The following is a 20,497-nucleotide window of genomic DNA, read 5'->3' as shown; positions in this document are numbered from 1 at the left end:
TGGTATTGCTGAAGCTTGTTAGTGAAGCAGTTTGATGTTTTGTGAATTTTTACTTGCAGATCTCCCAGCTCAGTATTTTTAATGCTGAATGTACTCAACTGCTTGTTCCAGCTCTGTGCTAGAGGCTCTACTGTCAACACTTGGATGCCAATGACCTGTTAAAAGCTCTCAGTTGCAGTGATCCTCTCAGTATGACCTTTCATCCTAGTTTTTCAGATAGTTGGTAAATTTCTACTGCAGAGTTCCTACAACTGTAGAGAAAAGAAGGAATATAGTAATTTCTCATGTTTTGTTTAGATGTCATTTAGTGTGCATGTATGATTTTTGATGGTGAGATGTTCCTGTCAGCAGCAGACTGGAACTGCATCCATTCTTTGCAGGCTCTTGTAGCTCTGTTGTTGGAATGGAATATATGGAATATGGAGCAGCTATAATTTTATAGTTCACCTTAATTTTCAGGACAGCAACATGGGAGAGGTCCTTAATTTGCAATAGATTACAGGTGTGGTTCCTGTTGTATAGCAAGTCTTATCTTACTTTCAGCACCTTTTGCAGTAGCTCAGAAAGGTCCTGTTTGGCAGTCTGGGTTTTGTAGCCTCAGTTCTCTACAAATACTCTATGATGTATTTGAGTTTTGGACAACTCTTGGGCCAAGAGTTGTCCAAAAAAGCTTGATGACAATGTTTCCCTGAAGCTGTGTTGTTAAGCACACAGGAGAAAAGCCTAACATAATCCATTTGGTGTGATGAGATTTGTGGAGCTCCTTCTGTAAGTGTTGTAATCATTCTGTGCAATGTCCATGTACTGTTACTTTTTTCTGCTTTCTTGTTCTGCAGCTGTTTCTGGACCATTTATGCTATTGCAGAACTAGAAAGTGATAGCAGTTGCAAGACTTGGCCAGTCCCCAGGGTTACCTGTTACACTGCAGTTGTTTTATAAAGCACAAAATTTCTCCTTCTGGGTGGTGTTGGAGTTCATCTCCATCTGTATGGCTGCTGAAATCATTTCTGTGCAGATCCTGCTGCTCCTTGTCTGGCTTTTGTGCTCTAGATGTGACTGAGCATTATGTTCCAAACACATTTTTAGTAGAGATGGAGTGCACTATTAGAGAATTTTATGTTTTAATTACTTCTGTTAAAGAATGCAAAATGGCCTAATTTTGAGTTAGAGTTGCAAGCTTTAAGACAAGTCAAAGAATGCTGTGTGCTGTCTGGAATACATTGTAAATTCCTTGGGGCAAGAACTGTGTTTCCATCTGCCTGATGTGTTTCATGTGCTCATATTGCTGTTCAAACAGAAAATCTGTGCAGAGGGAAGGCTGTTTCTTTTAGTTCAGGAGAATGATATAAATGTCAGTAAATTTTATCCCTTGCATGTACATTTGAATGGTGAGGGAGTGAATTAGACAACATGCATAATCCAAGCAGGCATTTCTAGTCTATGCTTGAATTTATCTGTAGTGCACAGTGTGGGTTTGGCAGCTGGGTCATGCAGTCAGAGCATGCAGCTCATCCCCTCAGCATCATGGCATGTTGGATAATGTGAGTTCATGAAGTACTTACATATGAAATCTGTTTGGGCTACTTGCAGAGGTGAGGATGTAGCAGTCAAGATGTGGAAAATCAAGGCATTTCTTAGCATACACCCTAAGTGAATTAAAATAGACCTTGAAAGTGGTGATACAGAAAGAAACAATGATTTATAAGCTGGGGTTTCAAGCTGGACTGGTTTTGATCCCCAACTGCCAGTTAACTGTGATGGAAGCAAATTGTGTTTGTTTACTAATGGTTGCTGTTGCCTTAAAGCTGTAGGATAAAGGCACTGTGTGCTAAGGTACACCAGCAGCTGCAACAGCCTTCATGCATGTGGGATTTTGCACCTCACTGCTGGTATTCTTGACAGAGGTTTCTGTTGTCATCCTGATCGTTGTTGAATTGAGTCTCTGATTGCTGTGGATATGCTTGGACTGATCAGCTTCATGTATAATTAGAAGTCTTCCCATACCTAAACTGGAAGTCTTGCAAAAAGTCAAGGCTCGTTTTTATAGTCTTAAAAAATGACAAAAGTACACTCTCAGGTCATACTATCTATCTTTGGACTATGTGGAAGGAGATTAAACTTCTGAAAGTTACTTTGATGCTTCCAAGAATTTTTGCTTTTTGGCTTGAGAAGTTAACTTGCTTATGCCACGCTTCTATCTCTGACTTTGTAAGCCCAAACAGTCCCGGTAACTAAGTAACAGCACAGCTGAATGTTTTCATAAAAACAATGTTGCTGCTTAGAGATGTGATTTACTACTTAAGTGTGTCTGTACATATATACAGAGGCAAAAAGTGATGATGACCTCATCTTCAACATGTCTCAGTTTTTTAGTCCCCAAGCCAAAGCCAAACTTGCTGTGAGCAGACACAACTCCAGTGACTACAGTTGCAGTTATCACCATTAATGTCAGTGCTCACTTAATTGCTGACAGAAGCCTGTTTGTAGTGAGCAATGCTTGAAATGTAAACCCAAAAGAAAAAATGGATAATGTTGCATCTTTCCTGGTATCTTCACATTGAAAAAAGGAGAAACTAGTTAACAGTCAGGATTTTGTAAGTAAATCTGACATTTTTTTAAATTCAATTTTGATATTGTCTTGTTACTCTTAAATGAATTTACCAGTGCTCAGACCATGTCTTTTGCTTAGAATCAGCTGTAAGTGATGACATATTGCAATTATTAGAAATACAAAACAGACCTGCATATTTTCTAGCCTATTAAAAAAAAAAAAGTATCTTCCAGTTCCTCTATTTGGCAAAAGTTTCTCAGAATTTATAAGTAATGTTCCTCTGTTCTGTTCAAACAAGATTCCAGGTCACAAGTAGATTATTCTGATAAATTCTAGTAGTTTTTAGATGCTGCATATAGGCCTCATGTAATCTGTATTCATAATATTTAAAATTTCCAAATCTTACACTTGAATACTTGTACCGAAAAAGTTATTAATCTTTACCAGAAGAAAAACTTTCTATTTGTGTAATATTTATTGATGCTAAACCCACATTATATCAGCACAACAGTCCAAAGTAATGATAGTACATTTTTATAAATACAAATAAAAAGTGGCAAAATAATGCTAGTGAAGCTAAACAAAAAAGTAAATTAGCATGTCACAGTTGAGGAAAATTTGGCAAAAGATATGACATACTTCTAGAATAAAATCAGATTATTCCCACCTGACAGACTGACGTTAATCTGGATTAACCATCCCCATTACTAGTCATATCCTGCACCAGAATAGTACTACCTTCTGTGCTAAAGTTTATTAGTCACTAAAAAACAAAACAAACTTTGTGTCCTTACAAAGCAATACATGTATAGCAGTAATGCAATATATGGTGTACACAATTACAAAATTAAAAAAAAAAACAACAAACAAACCCCTAAGTACAGGACTTCTGAATAAATGAACTGAGATAAAAGATTTCAACACTTTTATTATAAATAATGAAAGATACCATATATGTGCTTCATATAAGGAATACAGTGTTTTCCTTTCCTAGCAAAGGATCGTAGCTCGTACCATCAAACACTCATTTTCCTTGTCAGGCCTAGTAATTTTTCCATCCATTCTCCCTCCCTCCCATTCAACTGAAATTCATTTGGTTCTAATTTAAAACTACCCAGTCAGGTGTGACTTAAGTGGGGCTCCACTTCCAGATGGATTTGCCTTGCATTCTGTAAGTAGCCTTCAGGCTTTTCACCTATGGTGCACAGACTCTACCCCGCAAAAGAGTTGACATTTGCCTGCAGTCAGGAGAAGGAAAAATAAAATCTACCGGAAACATGTTATATTAAGAAGAAAAAACAAAAAGCAAATTGGATTTTTTTTGCCTATCTTCATTTTCTACTTCCTCAGATTTGCAAACTATCACCTGTGGTGTATACTTGTCACTTAAATCTGTAGTGTAGTTTTAGTTTCAATCCATTTTTCACTTACTATACATTTCTAAAATCCTCATACCATACATATTACACAAACTTTAAACAGTCAAACATTCCATACATACACTCTCTAGTTTTCAGCTCACTTTAGAATTTCAGAATCTTGAATGGGAGTATTACAAGGTTCACACTGCTGTCCAGAAATCCAGAGAGTTTCAACGTCTTGCCCAGTCCCTCCCACCCCTTGCAGTAACTCACTGCAGTGGTTTATACTATCAGCATTTTTTCCCATCTAGTTACCACTGTGTAATCTGGAGTAGATTGTTACTATGTCTCAACTCTTCTTTGTTGGCCTGCAGAAGTAAAATTACTTCTGCTTAGACTGCCATTGCTTTGTGTTTGTAAATAAGCCTCCTCCAAGATGGCAAAAAGGAAAAACACAAATGAATTGAAAGTTAGGGTATTGATGTCCATACTAACAGCATTGAAAGAAAGATTCTTTTTTCATGGTTGAATAGAAAGCAGTTTGCAGAGATACAGCATTTGCTTACATTTCTTTTCCTTGTCTCTTCCTGTTTCATTCTTATAGTATTGCACTTGTTCATCATAGCTGTCAGAATGTGTGTAGCCATTTTAGAACTGTTGATAACCCTTGAAGAAAACATCTTGCACCATTAAGACTGTGTAGCATCTACTTACTGCTTACGAAGGTCTGTAGTGAAAAATCTTTCTCTCTGATGCATTTTGGCCTCTATGAAAAGGGTTATGAAGCAACATAGGTTAAGGAACCAGTGAATGTGATTCATTGTGCAATGTGTACATTTCTAATAATAATCTATCTATTCTTCTAATTTGGTATAATGAATAAGGAATATATGGTTACTGTGTTTGTTGTTTATCTTTTGTACATGAAGGTGTCTGCCCTTGCATAAAGTGACATAGGAGTATCATTGGTCAAGGCAATGGCTTTCAGTGTTTCTGCTTTGAAAGAAAATGATGGAAGCGGCAGCTGAATCTACAGATCGTCGCTCTCTACCAGGCCAGGCTGCATTGTCAGGTGCACTGGGTTTGCTTCTGGCTGGAAAGCTGCTTTGATGTCTAGTCCTTGGTCACAGAGAGCAGCGTACCGGCTGGCTGAGGGCCGCACCTTCTTTGGCTTGGTCTGCTGAGGGGGTTGTTGCCACTGAGCTAGAGATTGAAAAGCAAAGAACAAGTGTTAGCCTTCCTGAGTGGTGCACCTAAGTGTGCCAGATGCTCAGTCAACCCTTTGTGAAGGAGATAGTCATTTCTGAGAAGCAGAAAACCATTATATCAAAGGTAAATTTGTTTAATTTCTTCACATTGTTGTTTTTTGGGGTTTTTTTCTCAGCATCTAGTTTCACCTTCCAATCTGGCAAGTAAATACAACAGTCTGTGTTACGTTTTGGCATTGTTTTCTATTTCCTTGTGCCACTGAGAAGGGTGACAGCAAGGAGGTTGTTTCTGTGCACTCCTATTATGTAACAGGCCTGTTCTAGGGTGAGTTGTTGCATGTAAAATGAAATTTTCTGGTTGCCATTGCCACCCCTTGTATACTGAAGAATGCTGAGCCAAATCTCCTATTCACAATTCCCACTTCCAGCACCACCCCAGAAACCATCCTTTATCAGCCTCTCCCCTTCCCCCTCCCAGTTAATTCTTGCTATGAGAAGACTGGTAAGAGATACTTCTTTAAGAAAATACAGGGCTGCTTTGGAACAAACTGAGTAATTAAGCAGAAAGCTATGAAAACATCTACTACACTTTTGGTAGCTATCACAGGTGTATTACAAACTAATGTACAAAAGAATACAAAAGGTTAGGGAAGTGCCAGCAAAACAATAGTAATAATGATCCACAAAAATCATATGATCATGCTGTTATCTGTTGTTAATTAGCTACATTTAATGTACGAAGCAAAACCAGAAAGCATGCAAGGTTGTTTTGCTTTAGGTGTCTGAAAGATGGTGAAATATACTTTGACAGAGCATTTGTTGTCTTGAAGTAGATGTTTACTATTGAGGAGAAACTATAAACAAAAGAGAGAGAGACCAGTGTAAACCATTCTGTGAAGAACCCAAAACTTATAGAACTGTTTCTTTTGGGGGGATTAATATGATCATGAAAATTGAAGCCACTTACTATAAACATCCAACCTGGCAGTGCAAGACACAATCCCAGCCTCATTCTTAGCTGAAACAGTATACCAGCCAGCATCCTCCTTCGTAGCTCCCTGAATAAGCAGGCAAATGTAGCCGTAGTTATCCTGGTGCATGCTAATCAAAAGAAAAGTAGGAAATTACTATTTAAATCACAAACCAGTGTAAGCTGTTTTAAAATGGCATTATAAACTGACCCAATCTTAGTTACAGATTGATTACAGTCTAACTTTAATTAAAATTTTAATTAAAATAGAACTTCCTCTGAACTTAGCAAGTGGAAAATAAAGCCTTGAGTATGCTTGACAATTTGGCAGTTTAATATCCTGTATTGAAAACTAAGAAGAAAATACACATGAAGTAACTTTTCTTTCACGATTATGGATTAAGACATCTGGAGTAGCAGGAACACGAGATCTTACCCAGACTTTTTGTGGAAAGGATAAAGAAACTCGAGGAAGATCTTAAAATATAAAATACTGAATCTTAGTTGCTTAACTGTACAGCAGAATTATGAATTAGAGTTTCTGCTGAAAAGCACAGAGTGTACCTTAGGAACCTTGATTTTCACTAGCAAATTTCTGTAGTTTTGATTCAGGAAGAGTAAAACTAGTTCGTCTTTTGCTTAGAGTGCAAAGGTAGTTGTGTAAATCTAATGATGGAAAACAAGTCAAGTTTTATTTCTGGTTCAGGCACCAGGCTGGCTGCAAGTTTGAGTAAATGTCATAAATTATTACAATCACTAGTTAATATTTATGAGATGCCCTTTACACAAAGTGTTCATGTGACCTTTTAGGTTTTTATTTGTTTTACAGGATAAATCATCGTTGAAGTTACACATGGGGAGGTTATTCTAAGCCAGTCTCACCTCACTCGGTCAGTGTTGTATGTGAGTGACTCATTCTCTTTCTTCCAGAATATCTGAGGAGATGGCTCCCCCGAGATTCGACACTCCAGTCGCACTGGGAATCCCTCAGTCACACCTGTGTTTTGAAGCTTCTCTATAAATACAGGTGCTTTTTGTACTTCCTTAGCTGTGAAAATAAAGATTGCAGTTATGTTGACATTTGTCTATGAAAACATAGCCTTTCTTTCAGCAGTGTGCCAAAAACAATTATGAAAGACCTAAGTGGCAGGAAATGTAAGTGCTGTCTTCATTAATCATGAAGTTCAGTCCTGGTTCCTCTGAAGAAGACAGTCCCATCATTATTTTAATAGGGGGAAAAGTGAGTGATGAAAAGCTGATTCTGTCTTAAAATAATTGAAATGTAGAGCATGACAACTAGATAAACTGGCTGCACTATGCTTGGTAAAAAGTGCTCCCCACAGAGCACAGACTTTTAACTGAAGAAGGAACTGCTGTACCAGAAGTCTGCAGTGGCATTAGTCTGATGTGCTGTGAAATGCACGAGGCATTCCCACTGGCTGCCCAGGGGTAGACATGGGTCTGCACAGATTGTCATTACAAAGAAACATCCAGGGAAGTAGTCTGGGTGTGGCCTCAAGGCCAGCAGCCCCCTTTTCTTAACTGTGTGCAAAGACATTACATGCCAGGGAACTTATGCCACAATGTAACATGAATAGCTCACCTATAATAAATATCCCATACTTCTGTTACTGCCAGGTTTCCTTTTCTCCTTTTCTTCCCTTTCCTCCACCCCTCAACGTGTCATTTGACATCATCCATGTTTCCTTTTTTCACGCTATCCTGGCAGTGCTCAGTCTGAAAGCTTAGCATGAAGATGTTACCTGCAACAGTGAGCTCCAGGCTGAATGAATTCTCACCAGCTCGATTGCTGGCGATGCAGGTGTAGATTCCAGCATCTCTGGCTGTGACCGGCTCTATGATCAAGGAGTGCACCCCGTTCTCGCGCACCAGCATTTTGTGAGAGCTGTCAGGGCGAATTGGTCTGCCATTGAGCTGCCAGCTTAAGTCTGGAGTTGGTAATCCACTAACCTTGAGTGGAAAGACAACAGTGGGAAATTGTTTTAGCCACATGAAACACTGGAGGAGTCCTGACTTGTTTCTTCAAGGAAGTTTGGTTTGGTTTGCTACTGCAAGTGTACCAAAAGATTTCAAGATCTAACTCTGTCCCGATTTACACATTGAGTCAGTTGTAGTCATTTACTTAACTTTCTGGCCAACTCCCTAAATTCCATGATGTCTTATGGGTGCGACTGAAAAAAGATCAGTGTGTAGATAGGCTAGAAGCTAAATAATAATACATTGCAAAACAAAAGGCAGGGTGCCACCTTTTGTCTTTTTATTGTTTGCTCTTCAGGTGGAATGAGAAGATATTCCTTTCTAGATTAACTTCTTGTTGGAAAGCTTGCAGACAAAAAGATGTTAGCTGACCAACTACTGACCTCTGAAGCTGCATTCCACTGAGGTGTGCCCTATGACAGCTCCACCTGCACTAGTTAATGCTGGGTCTGTGTGGACAAGTCTTGCACTCCTGAAAGCTGTGCCACTTGCTGTGGGAACTGCTTCAGAGCAAACAGCTTCTCCCAAATAGGTCAGCATAAAGTAAACAGGAGTCACCGAAGCCTGAGTTATTTCTGCTCAGCAGAGTCATAAATCAGGTTTATACTGTTTGAAACTTTTAACAGGGGTTCAAAACTCAAGTAGTAAAAAGACTTAAAATTTAGAACCACATTGTCTTTATAGTGTGTGCCGCTTCCCTCCACACCCTTGTGTAGCTGAATTCTGTAAATCAGTTTACTGTGAGCTCTAAGATTTGCCTGAAGCACTTTCATTGGACAGGAGGGAAACTTTTATTGTCCACTTACTCACTCATAAGCAATGAGATTAATTACCCTGCTAACAGGAGCCGAAACTGCCAATAGGCAAAATTGCCTTGAAAAGAAACCAATGTGGTTTTTGAGTCAGCTGATGTTATCAAAAGGCTGCTGCTACCCTTTGCATGACACTTGCCTTGCAGTCCATCCTGCATAGTTTTCCTTCTTGAACAGTCAGGTCTCCAGGAGCCTGCAGAAAATGAGGCCGGAAGAATCGTTCCTGAATTGGTTCATTTTCATCACCACTGTCCCTTGATCGAGATCGTGGTCTTAAAATAACATGAAATAAAGGTAAATTATTTTTTTTCTCTGCTAAATTAGAAGAACCATAATCACTTATAAAACTGGTTTGAATTTTAAACCACTTCTTTAACCTATACCATAATCACCCCATATTTACACACATGCACTGGTAGCATTTGGCCCAAATTGAGTTAATTATGACACTGCAGTTATTTAATTACTTTCATTTAATTCACATTTTGTGACAAACTATGACCTATAAAACAATATTGCTACAGAATAATAGCTTGTAATATTAATTAATTTTATGAATTATAGTATTTTTGTTTCATCTTTAAACCACTGAAATACAAATAAAACAAGTTAGCAAGCCTTGGCATGTAGCTTCAGTTCCCCATTTCTAGTGTCCTGTGTATTTAATCCCCTCACTGCTGCTGATTACACCAGAAAGTACATGGACTGTTCATTAGTCATGGTTCCCTTTCAGCAAATAGCAGCAGCTAAAAGCTAACTCATCTCAATTGACAAGAGACCTTTCACATCAGACTTATCTTCTCTTGTTCTGCACTAGTGAAGACTGTACAGAAAATTCTGTGTATTGAATTGCTGTGGATATATTTATTCCTCATTTAACAGGTTTTTTGTATGTGATACTCTTGAATATTTTCAATGCCACCAAACTGTGGAATTGAAACAATGAGAGTTTAAATTGTGAGAAATAGGGAGAATAACTTTGGTTGCTAGGCTTTTTTTGTTTGATTTTTTTTTTAATATAAAGGTGCCATAAACAGTTTGATAAATAATAAAAATGAAAGAAAAATAGCTCCTGTCCCATACACAGTATCAATCACCTTAAGCTTCCATGATATCATTTGATTCATTTTCAGCATTGGCTATTCTTCGCTTTTAATTTGATCCAACTAATCTTTTTCTAAATGATTCCTCATTTAACTAGATTTTTGTTTCTATTGAAATTAGATTATTCCATTTGTGTGATTTAGTAATCAAATAATCTTGAAACAAAATTTTATGTCCATTTTTGTCCTTGCCTGATCAGCTCCATTGGGTTCCATTCTGGAGCCAGCTGCTGCCTACAGTAACATCCTGTGCAAAGAAGAGGAGCTACTCAAATATCCTCCAAAGACCTCTTTTATCAATGACACATTACAGTGAAATTCTCTTATTTGAATCCCACATCCTGTTAACTTCTGCCAGTGTTTTGTTTTGGCCACTGTTTGCAGTGTCCGTGCTGCAGTACAGGTGCCCATATGCATTTTCTACTGCCCAAGGTCACTTCTCCAAGTTAAAATAATTCACAACAAAAAAGAGCCTAAAACCCTCAATGGTCACATTTGGAAAACATGCTGTACTACTGCATGGTAGATAAACACTCCAGCTGCATGCTCTGCTCCACTGAGGCTGCAGTTAGAGTTGCTTGAACTTGATTTATTTTGCCCTGCTCTTGTTGTTGCCCTTTTTTCTGCTTTTGCTGTGTTTGAATTGGCCAAGCATCACCTGTGCTACAGTATTCTCTTATTAATAGCTCAATGTTGACTTTTTAATGATCATCACAGTTGTCAGACAGCTGTAACTAAGGGCAAATGGAGGGGCTGGGGGAGCTCGTGTAGATATCACTCAGTACTGCCTAATAATGTGGGACTGGACACTGAAATGGGAAACACAGACTGACATCCCTGCACACACCAAGAGCTCACGTAACTCTTTCGGTGCCTAAATCCATGTCTGGAGCACCTCATAGTTTTTGCCACTTGAATACGTCTAAAGCTACTTCCATAGGTCCAACATTGCAGCTCATAAGCACCTCTGAGCTTTAACTGGTGAGCTCCTGATCAGTTTTGGAGACATAGATGCCTCGTGCAGGTAGATGGATGGAAGATGGAGAGCAACAAGGAAAAAGTGTACTGATATTGTTTAGTAATGAGTTCTGCAAGACCAACTAGAAATTAAGGTATCCAGTCAAGTGAGTGCTGCACGTGCAAACAACTTGAGCAACATCTGCCTCCACATTATTGATAAGCATCCTGTTGATTAGATGCCAACAAAGTACAAGAAACTGATGCTTCATAAGGTTTTGTGAAGCTGAGCCAAACAGATGACCTGGCACCACAGAAGTGTGAAAGCCACCAACTCATTGCTGCAGCTGCAGGAAAAGGCAGCACTGCTCAAAACTGGGAGGTGTGTGGGGGGAACTTATGTTAAATAAAATGGAAAACAAGTTAAGAATTTGTGAACACAGATGTTGCATTTCTACCTCTTTGTAAGTTTACCTTAAAATCACAGACTTTTTTAAGCCTTTGCCTTGAGAGGTGAAACTAGGGTCATTTCAATTCTAAAATATTTTGTGGTTTTAAACAAATAATGAAATGAGTAGAGCCAAGTAGCTTCAGATGTCTAGGAATGACAAATTGCAAAAGACTGGAATAACTTGGATTCATTGTGGGCTCTTTGGAGTTGCAATGCGGCCATCACATTGCAGAGAACAGTTTGAGCAGAACTGACATCATGTACTAAATGTGGCCAGGGGACACTCTATGGGTTGGTACAGTACAATGCACTGGGAATTTCAGTAAAAAGATGAAGAAGACTTTATGACTGGCCATGTGGTAATGATCACTAATTTGGAATAAAGGAGATTAGTTCAAATTAATCCCCTAATTGAGAGCAGAGTGATAGGAATGTTTAGTTTTAAAATCTTCTTTCCATCTCATTTATTTTATGATTTACTTTGGACTCTGGCTGCCCTGGTTAAATGACACAATGTTTGTTGAGCACCTTGTCATCTAAGGGATTGAGTCCAAGCTTTGTACACATCAGAAAATTCAAAAGTGGCCACCCACATCAAGTGATTCTAAGAAAGTGATGTTTTTCAGCTAAGCAAATTCCAGAAAACTACATTAAGAGTGAAATAGAACCCCAGAGTTCTGCCAGAACACATTCTGTAAGAGATTAAATATACTTCAGGAAAAAGCCTGTCAACAATGTAACAAGTCATAAAATTCAATAAGCTAATAATTACACTTGTAATAAAAGAAGCAAACAAATGTTTTGTTATTCTCAAGCAGAAAATCTTATAGAAATAATATCATAGTGCCATAGGAATATTACTTATCAAAAGTCAATGGCAATAGACGTGACAAATACCACAGTATATGGGAGAACAGTCATTTGGGATATTACATTAGAAAAGCCAATGGCAGCACTCTGTCTTAGGAAGGTTTTACATGCTCCCATTTCATCAGTCTTGGGTGAACCCTCTGATGGGCATAGTGAGAACTCACTAAACAGAGATTCTGTGCTGAATGCTTACAGAAAGTGCTCTTCCAGAGCAAAGATAATGGGATAAGCCTGTCACATGGTTATTTTACAGGAAATAAGAACCCCCAATAATTGCCCTAATTTTAATTAAACAGCTCTACAGAAATCCCTTATTTCTAATTCATTACCCACTGGACACCCAATCCAAAGCAATAGCAGCTGCTTGAGTGCCTGTCTCCATTAGAAAATAAAATACCAGCCAGAAGTGGCTTTGGACTTTGAATGCATTTGGAGAGATTGAAAAGAGCCTCCTCCTGAGAGAAGAACCTGAGGGTTCTGTCCCTCACAAAAAGAGAGACAACACACATTTGTCCTTCAGGAAGCTGCAGGAGTGGCAGCTCCTTGATGCTTTCACCCCTACCTACCTTCCCAGTATCTTTACTTTTAAAGATCTTTCCCCTTTGTCACCCCGTGTGCACTGACTTATTCAGCTGAAATCTGATTCTTCATGGCAGCTTTTCCCTTCAGGCACTAATGTGGACTTTCCATTTTTACCCATTACCTGAAGGTGCTAAGTGCATTAGTGACTGGAGATGCTACAGCAGGTGGTCCCAGCCTTTTCTATGCTGCTCTTACAGTGCAACCTGGCAGGATATTCCCCTCCAGAGGCACTCTGAGCTTTGGGCTTAACACAAGGTGACATTGCAGAGGGAGTTGGTGGCCATCTCAGAGAAATGCTGGGAAATGCTTTCAGGGTTGCAGTTTGTTCCATGCAGGAATAAGACTGACAAGATCTTTTAACCAACCAGTCTCACTTCCTAACACTTTATAGCTACCAGAGGGGGGAAGAGAGCCTGTTTTACATGCAGCAGTTCTACATTACATACTAGTACAGTACTCACTGTTACAGAAGTCCTTTCCTGGTTGTATACTGACTGTGTAATTACATGTACTCTGTATATTAGTTGGGCAATACTGAGATTCTATAGCTGTTGGAAGCATTAAGCAAAACATGTCTTATTACAGCAGAATCCAGAAACCAGAGCCCTCACACTGCCTTGAACAGTTCTGATAACCAAAATCAACTTTTTTTGTACAATCTAAAGCTGTCTAAGCTGTGCTAAACAGACTCATAAATGCTTTGGGCAAAGAAAAAAATTATTTGAAGGGAAAAATTCCCTTCTATGGTCCAAAAACATAACCCATAGCTTCATATGGGAAAAATTGTAAACTCACCAAAAATAAGTTTAATACTTTATTTCTGACTCATAATTCCTTATAAGAAACTGAACTGAAACATTAAATACTGAAATACTAAAATATTTCTAATGTAAATCTGATAAACCTCTTTGGCATGCAGTTTGTAAATGAACACCTCCTAGAAAAGCTGCAGAAGATGGAGGATCCTGGTAGAATCCTCATCACATGAAATATTTTTAAAAAGCCTAAGTGGCAAGAGCCTTCTCAAACAGCTGATAGTGTAATTTGAGATACTGAGTAACTAGTGAACATCACAGAGAAAGGAGGAGACAGGGAAATGTAAAGATATTTAAAATTCATGTCATTTCAGAGGTTGCTTATACTTCTGAGTGTACAAGTTCTGTAGCAATTTCAGACAGCAGAGGTCACATTTCTTCCTGAATGCCATGTTTTTAACTTATCTGCTTACCTCACATTCTTTACCTTACCACAGTTATTTTGCAAAAGCCATATTATTAAAAGAAAAAAAAAAAAGCATCAAATACCTTCTTATGTGAGGCTGACCTGAAGGTGACCAAGGACTGCGGCCTCTTTGATTTACAGCTTGAACCATCAGCCTGCCCGTGCAACTTACTCTGCCCTGTTAGGATGACAGAGAGAAGGAACATTAAAAGACTTAAAATATGTAATAATAAATGTTCAACCTGATCTGTTCTTTTTTTTTCCTACTATTTTATCACCTTCCAATCTAACACAGAACAGACTGGAATGACTGTGACTATAATACATTCACGTTGTTTTTTTCTTAAAGACTGTTAATACCACTGGCAATCAAGTTCCAAGTTCATAATGACTGTTACTGATGTGGGCAGGAGGTTTCCTCTGTGTGTGGCAAGTGGGCAGAAGATGACCCATGGTGATTGTTGTTAGTTACCAACAGAGTTGCTGCCTCCAAAGAGGATTCATCTACTTGATCTGGTGGGCCCCAAACTCAAAAACCCCTCATTACTGTGAAAGCCAAAAGAATTTGACAGGTACATAACAGGTCCTCTCTGCAGAGTGAATCTGGTTTGAGGAATTGCACTGAAAGGCACAGATGTGCTGATGGACATTGGTGATTTTTCAGGGTATTTTTAATGAATGATAAATAAAACATGGTTCTGGTGTATTTGCCCCCTTTTTTCTTTTATTTTGTCTTTTAGAAGGCAGGTTTTCTACCACAAGCAGTAGTCCTAACAGATTTGGGATGAGACTGCCCTGTACAGGGTAAAAGCATCTGGTGGTCATAATAAATAACAGCTCTGCTCCCTGGGCTGGTAGCAGTAAAGCAACATCCACATCAGCTTTGCAGTGTATTTCAGCTCGAAGCTGTGGGCTCCACACTCAAGTCTGCCAGCATAGAAGTGACAAATATTTTTATCACAATACTTGTGGGGTTGCAAATAGCAATTCTTTAAGAACTGTCCAAAGCCCATAAAAAACAATTTCACCAGGCTCACAAGCAGCCTTCAAATAGCAACAACTTTTGTGTTCCCTTAGAAATGAAGTCTGTGTCCCACTTCTATTCCCATGACCCATTTAGTCTGCAAGGAAAATCCCTGCATTAAAATAAGCCATTAAATTTGTGCAAGACCCACAGCAATTCCTTATGTAAAAGCTTTATTTTCCCCCTTATGTTACAAGACCATTGAAGACATCTGGAACAAATGAATTTCTATTTTGGGTACCACTGCATATTAATATTTTTCTGGCAGGTGATGAATACACATAGTTTGGGATAATTTCTGCATATCCCAGTACATGATGGTGTCACAAATGGAAATACAGAGGGCAATAAGGAATTTGGATAGGAAAGATTAAGCAAGAAGCCAAAGATTTCGGAAAGGTCACAGGATGGAGAGGATGGAAACAATGAGTGGGAAGTAATTCATGAGATGATGTCCTAGAAACTAAGGGAACTCCAGCCTGAGGACTGTGGGTGTGTAATGCAAAGAAGCAGAGAGAATGGGATAAAAAGAAAGGTGAAAATAAGAACACGATGTGAGCCCATAGAGTTCATAGAAAGAGCTCAGTTAAGGGATATGATCTCTAACTAAAGGCTTAAACCAGGCAAGGTTTTGTGTTTGTCTAGGCCCAGGGTCCATTTGCTCTGGATTAACTTCTATGGCAAATTTTACAACAAACCCCAGTGGTGTGTCAGAACTTTAATTCCAGCTCACTGCACTTTATGCCATGGGCAATGGGGCCTGCTGTGTTAACTAGCACGGACGATCTCCAGGGTCTGTCAACAAGGCATTTCACACATAAATCCTACTATGTTAGCCCAGGTCAGGAGATGGCATGGACTGGCAGAGCTTTTATCAACTGAATCCTTTAATAAAACTGCTTCCTTTGCTTTAATAAAACTGATTTCTATCAGCTGAGAACACATCTTTTGCTCTAGAGTTTGGTGATTCCAATAGCAATGACCAAACACAGCAGCAGCCTAGCAAATATCTGCCAGTCCATCAGAGTTCTGATGGGAGCTCCCTTATATTTATGTACTTTGCTCTCTTAAGGAAAGGCTGCCAAATTTGCCTAAGTTTGTGATAGCTTTGAGACGTGGACAACTTTCCATTAGAATTGAGAAGACTTTGCCAAAATTATTTCCACTCAGGATGACTTAAAAGAATTGGAATCCAGATCTTTGAGTGTGAAAGGCTAGTGCATTAACTCACAGCCCTTCTTTGCCTCCATTGTGCTGTTAAATGCATAGTAAAAGCAAGCAAATAGTGGAAGAGATAAGTATGTTTGCTTAGGAATTACACTGTAAAAAGGAGGATGCTTCTGGTTCTTCTCCAAAGAGGGGTAAAAAGCACAAGCACAGAATTTTATCATTTAACAAAGCTGCTTTTTCAAGCTCCAAGCTGGGAACCACACAAACCCAGCTCATTTTAGTACATCCAAAAATCCACTAACAAAGTAGTGCCATCCATGACCACAACTGGTAACCTGGGTCACTGTTGTGTCATTGAATGAATATTATCCTGAACAACAAATGCTCCAAAGTAGGCTGTAAATATTCAGGGACAGAGTACACTGCCCAAACACAAAGGCAGTTTGTTCAAGTTCTCCAAGACTTTGAATCACACAGTAACACTACACAGTGAAACTCTGTGCATGCACTGAGACAATACTTAGAGGAAGATGAACAGGAGCATTTCTTACCTTGAGCATGCATATATTTTTAAACCTGTTGTGAAATTTCCCAACTTAAATGGTACCAAGTATTGGTAACAATGTCATCTATGTGTAAAAGCTCCCAGCTTGAACAATTCCACGGCCTTACACTATTTCATTAATATTTCTTTTACATTCTTGACTTTTCTACATATGTAGAAATAATAATTAAACCACCTATATTTAAGCACTGCAGTTCATAGAATCTACCCAAAAGCTGCTCTCTGTGTGTTGCCTGTGTGTACAACCCCTTGTATTCCCAAGCCCTCTGCAGTATGAGCAGGACTGACAAGCTGACAAAAATGGCAGCATCACGCCGAGTAACCTAGCAACGTGCACAACAGAGCACAACACTCCTGCTTAGATTAAACTCTGTCTCAGTGATACAGCTTGTTATTCTACAGGGTGATTCTGCTTGCAGGCCTAGTCTTGGCAAGATATTTGGCACTACAGAAGAAAATAATTCATTACATCCCAAAAGTTATGTTACTGCTTTGGTTTCTCACATGCAACTCTTTCCCCTCAATTTGCTGTGGTGTAGGAAAAGTGGATTGAAAAAACTACTTCCATAGGATGAGCAATCTATAAGTTTGGCTGTGTCTAATGAACTAGTGGGCTTCTGCTGTGTACCTCAATTCTTGTATTAAATCTGCAAAGAAAAAATGGCATTGCCACGCCAGTAACACTGTGTGTTTCAGAAAAGGGCTGTTTAAGATGAACACAGGACTGCTACAGAATAGAGCTAGATTTTTTTTGCCTTACAGACTTGCAATCTGCCTGATGTAAAGTATGTTGGGGTGTGATATACTCCCACTCATTTAAAAAAATTGGCCTCAGTCAGTGAGTAGGGTGAACAAAAGAAAGTTAAATGTCTGGACTGGGTTACTTCTGCTGGTAAACTGGATCTTTTTCTCCCTTTATATATATGTGCTAGCCTTGCTCAGTTAGAATACTGAGATGCTATCAGCTGGAACAACTAGTGTAAGACTAATTAAAAAATGATACCCCTCCCCCTGAAACCTCAAACCATAGGAAAAAAACTACTGTTGAGTTGCTAATCTCTTGGAGATAGAAAGGTCCCACCCTACTGATGCAAGATGAAAACAGAAATCTAACTTGCATACTTTACTTTATTGTGACTTCATCATTTAATTAAATCATGCATATGTGAGATGAGATAGTTTTCTGAAGATTTATGTCCAGAAGGATGTTTGCTCTGGAGCCAAACCTTCATTTACCTGTGGGTTAGCAGCCATAATAGTGTAATTCCCATCATCATCCAGGGTGGAGGCTGCAGTATGCAGTGAGCAAGTTCCATCAGGTTCTCTTTGAATTCGGTAGTGATCACTCCGTTTAGAAATTTGCTTCCCATCTTTAAACCAATAAATCTACAGGAAAAAAAGCAAAGCACAGCTGGTAAGAGGTGGGTGCTCATTGCCATAATTTCTCATTTAATAGCACTAACGAACTGCTAAAAAATATCATAAATATATCAAAAATATAAATAGCACTAACTAACTGCTGGAAAACTCTCTGGTAGGTAGTAAAAGAAAACTGCTCTGATCAACTCCTCATTCTATGAGTCACTTTCACTAACAGTTACAAGATTATCAGTGGTCCAAAGAGAAACAATGGCCTGAACAATTTCCAACAGAATGTACAGGTGCATAAGGGCTGAACAGTTCAAGAACTGAAACTAAATGTCATTACAAAGAAGAGATTATTGATTTCAGAGATCACTAACTTTACATTTATTTTGCCTAAATCTGAAAAAGTTGCAGAAAAACCTTGAAAATGCTTTTGCTGTCTTTTCAGAAAATAAAAAACCCAAGATAATGATAGGCTTAATTAATTCAGCGATGAATAAAATAGAAGCAATGATCTCACTGTTGAAACACCCGTTTTGTCTCATATCCATTACGCTGAGTGGACTGGACCAAAATACCAGAGGGGATAGAGCTGCTCAGCTGGCAGTGAGCAGCTCAGTGTAGTGACATGATTGAACCTAACAGTGTCACCCCGGTGTGTCAGGCCAGCTACGCAAGCGGACAGCTTTGCAAAGTCATAGGAAATACTTCAAAGCAAAGCAGCACGTGGACATCCCTTAATAACTGCATGCCAGCACCCGCACAGCTCCAAGCTGCACAGAACAGTTACACTGGCTATCAAACAGAGGGCTTTTCCAGTACTTTTGATACATAATTTTATTCTCTGGCTGACCCAAGATATACTTTCAGTGAGCCAAAAAAGTGATGTATACGGGATAATATCTTACAGTAATCCATGAATTACACACAAAAAAAATGTACTTTTAGTGCCTCAAACTTGAAGGGAAAAAAAATTGACCTAGCTTTCAGGAGTTTTTTTTTTACATTATAATAATAAAGTAAAATCCCAAACTGATATCTGCTGGAATCAAAAGTAAATGTGTGCATGAACACACACAGAGGAATATCTGAAAAATGTTATACTAGGAAGGCTGTACTCAGCTGCCCAAATCCATATTTAAGTAGAACATTATTTACTTGTTGTTTCTGAAATGTGTACTACACATAACATCAATTGTGTTCAGCATTTGAGACACTTGTGAAGGTACCTACATCATTTTTAGGAGGCCAACTCATTCAAAGTACAACTGTATTTGTCCTGGTCCTGCTGGGACTATTTAGCATGAGGAAAACACACATTTTGCTTAAGCTCATTCTTGAAGTGGGAATTTAGATCTTAAGAGTGAGGAAAGGGCACTGGCTCTCTAGTAAAAAATGAAGTGACAGAGCAATGTGCAATTCCATTCCTGATAGAGTTTAATCTGGTGGGTTCTTCATATGTGCCAATGTTTCAAAGCTTGAAATTCACTCACTTGGGGCAAAGTTAAGGGTATACTTTTGAATTTAACAAAAAACAATGGAGGATTTTTTTGGTGAAAATCAGTGAAAATTTTCCTTAAACATTTATCACTGTGTATGATTTTTTATATTAACAGGCATTATGCGTAAGTTGAAATGATTTCATTTCCTCAATAGCTGGTTATACTTGTTTCCCATTTTGTCTGTCAGCAGCCTTGCAGAGGCTCTGTGGCCTGAACAAAAGGTTTAGTCATCTTCTTGTCTGCTGACAGAGCACTTACTGGAGATGTAAGAGATATTTGATCACTTACATACACATGCTAATGGGTGCTAAAACAACATTGCTGCAAAAAATGAGTTTTAACTTGCATGCTTTACATGTGTCATAACGTTGCTTGGAAATCTACTGCATTAAGTAGTAACTATTTAATAACAGTACACTTATCAGAAATATCAGGAGACATGCATGGAAATACACACAAATATTAACTGAACCAGCTATCCAAACATCATGTATATGTTGTCCAAAACTTATAACAACTGAGTTTAAAAGCATTGTCATCCCATATGAGCAATAAATTCTTAATATTACTTTTATCTTACATGGAGTTAATAAGTAAAAAAGCACCACTGCAGGAGACAATGGTCCTTGCAGTGAAATATTTTCTTTCTAGGATAACTTTCAATAAATGTACCATTAAACTACGTAAGCACTGAACACTGCATCTGGATTGCTTTTATTTGCACCAGATTTTCAGAAACCAGTGTGCAATGACTAGGAATACAATGGTATACACAGCCCAAAGGGGG

At 38.6% G+C, this 20,497-nt stretch overlaps 1 protein-coding gene across 11 annotated transcripts in view; it reads right to left on the bottom strand.

Moving 5' to 3' along the window:
* Positions 1–3,286: 3,286 nt before the first annotated feature.
* Positions 3,287–20,497, bottom strand: part of PALLD (palladin, cytoskeletal associated protein) — a 187,296-nt gene continuing 170,085 nt past the window's right edge. For all 11 annotated transcript variants that reach the window (XM_071432031.1, XM_071432030.1, XM_071432032.1 and 8 more), the window contains 7 exons: positions 18,080–18,229; positions 14,168–14,262; positions 9,040–9,172; positions 7,854–8,061; positions 6,973–7,138; positions 6,088–6,221; positions 3,287–5,115 (listed from right to left, as the gene is read on the bottom strand). In XM_071432031.1, the coding sequence (XP_071288132.1) occupies positions 4,943–5,115; positions 6,088–6,221; positions 6,973–7,138; positions 7,854–8,061; positions 9,040–9,172; positions 14,168–14,262; positions 18,080–18,229 (1,059 nt within the window). In that variant the 3' untranslated portion in view covers positions 3,287–4,942. The remainder of the gene's footprint in view (positions 5,116–6,087; positions 6,222–6,972; positions 7,139–7,853; positions 8,062–9,039; positions 9,173–14,167; positions 14,263–18,079; positions 18,230–20,497) is intronic.

This window comes from Agelaius tricolor, unplaced genomic scaffold (genome assembly GCF_023055355.1).
Source record: "Agelaius tricolor isolate 1412-34295 unplaced genomic scaffold, bAgeTri1.0.p SCAF_8, whole genome shotgun sequence".
Lineage (NCBI taxonomy): Eukaryota > Metazoa > Chordata > Aves > Passeriformes > Icteridae > Agelaius > Agelaius tricolor.
The sequence above is the reverse complement of the archived record's forward strand: the minus strand, read 5'-3'. Positions and strand labels throughout refer to the sequence as shown.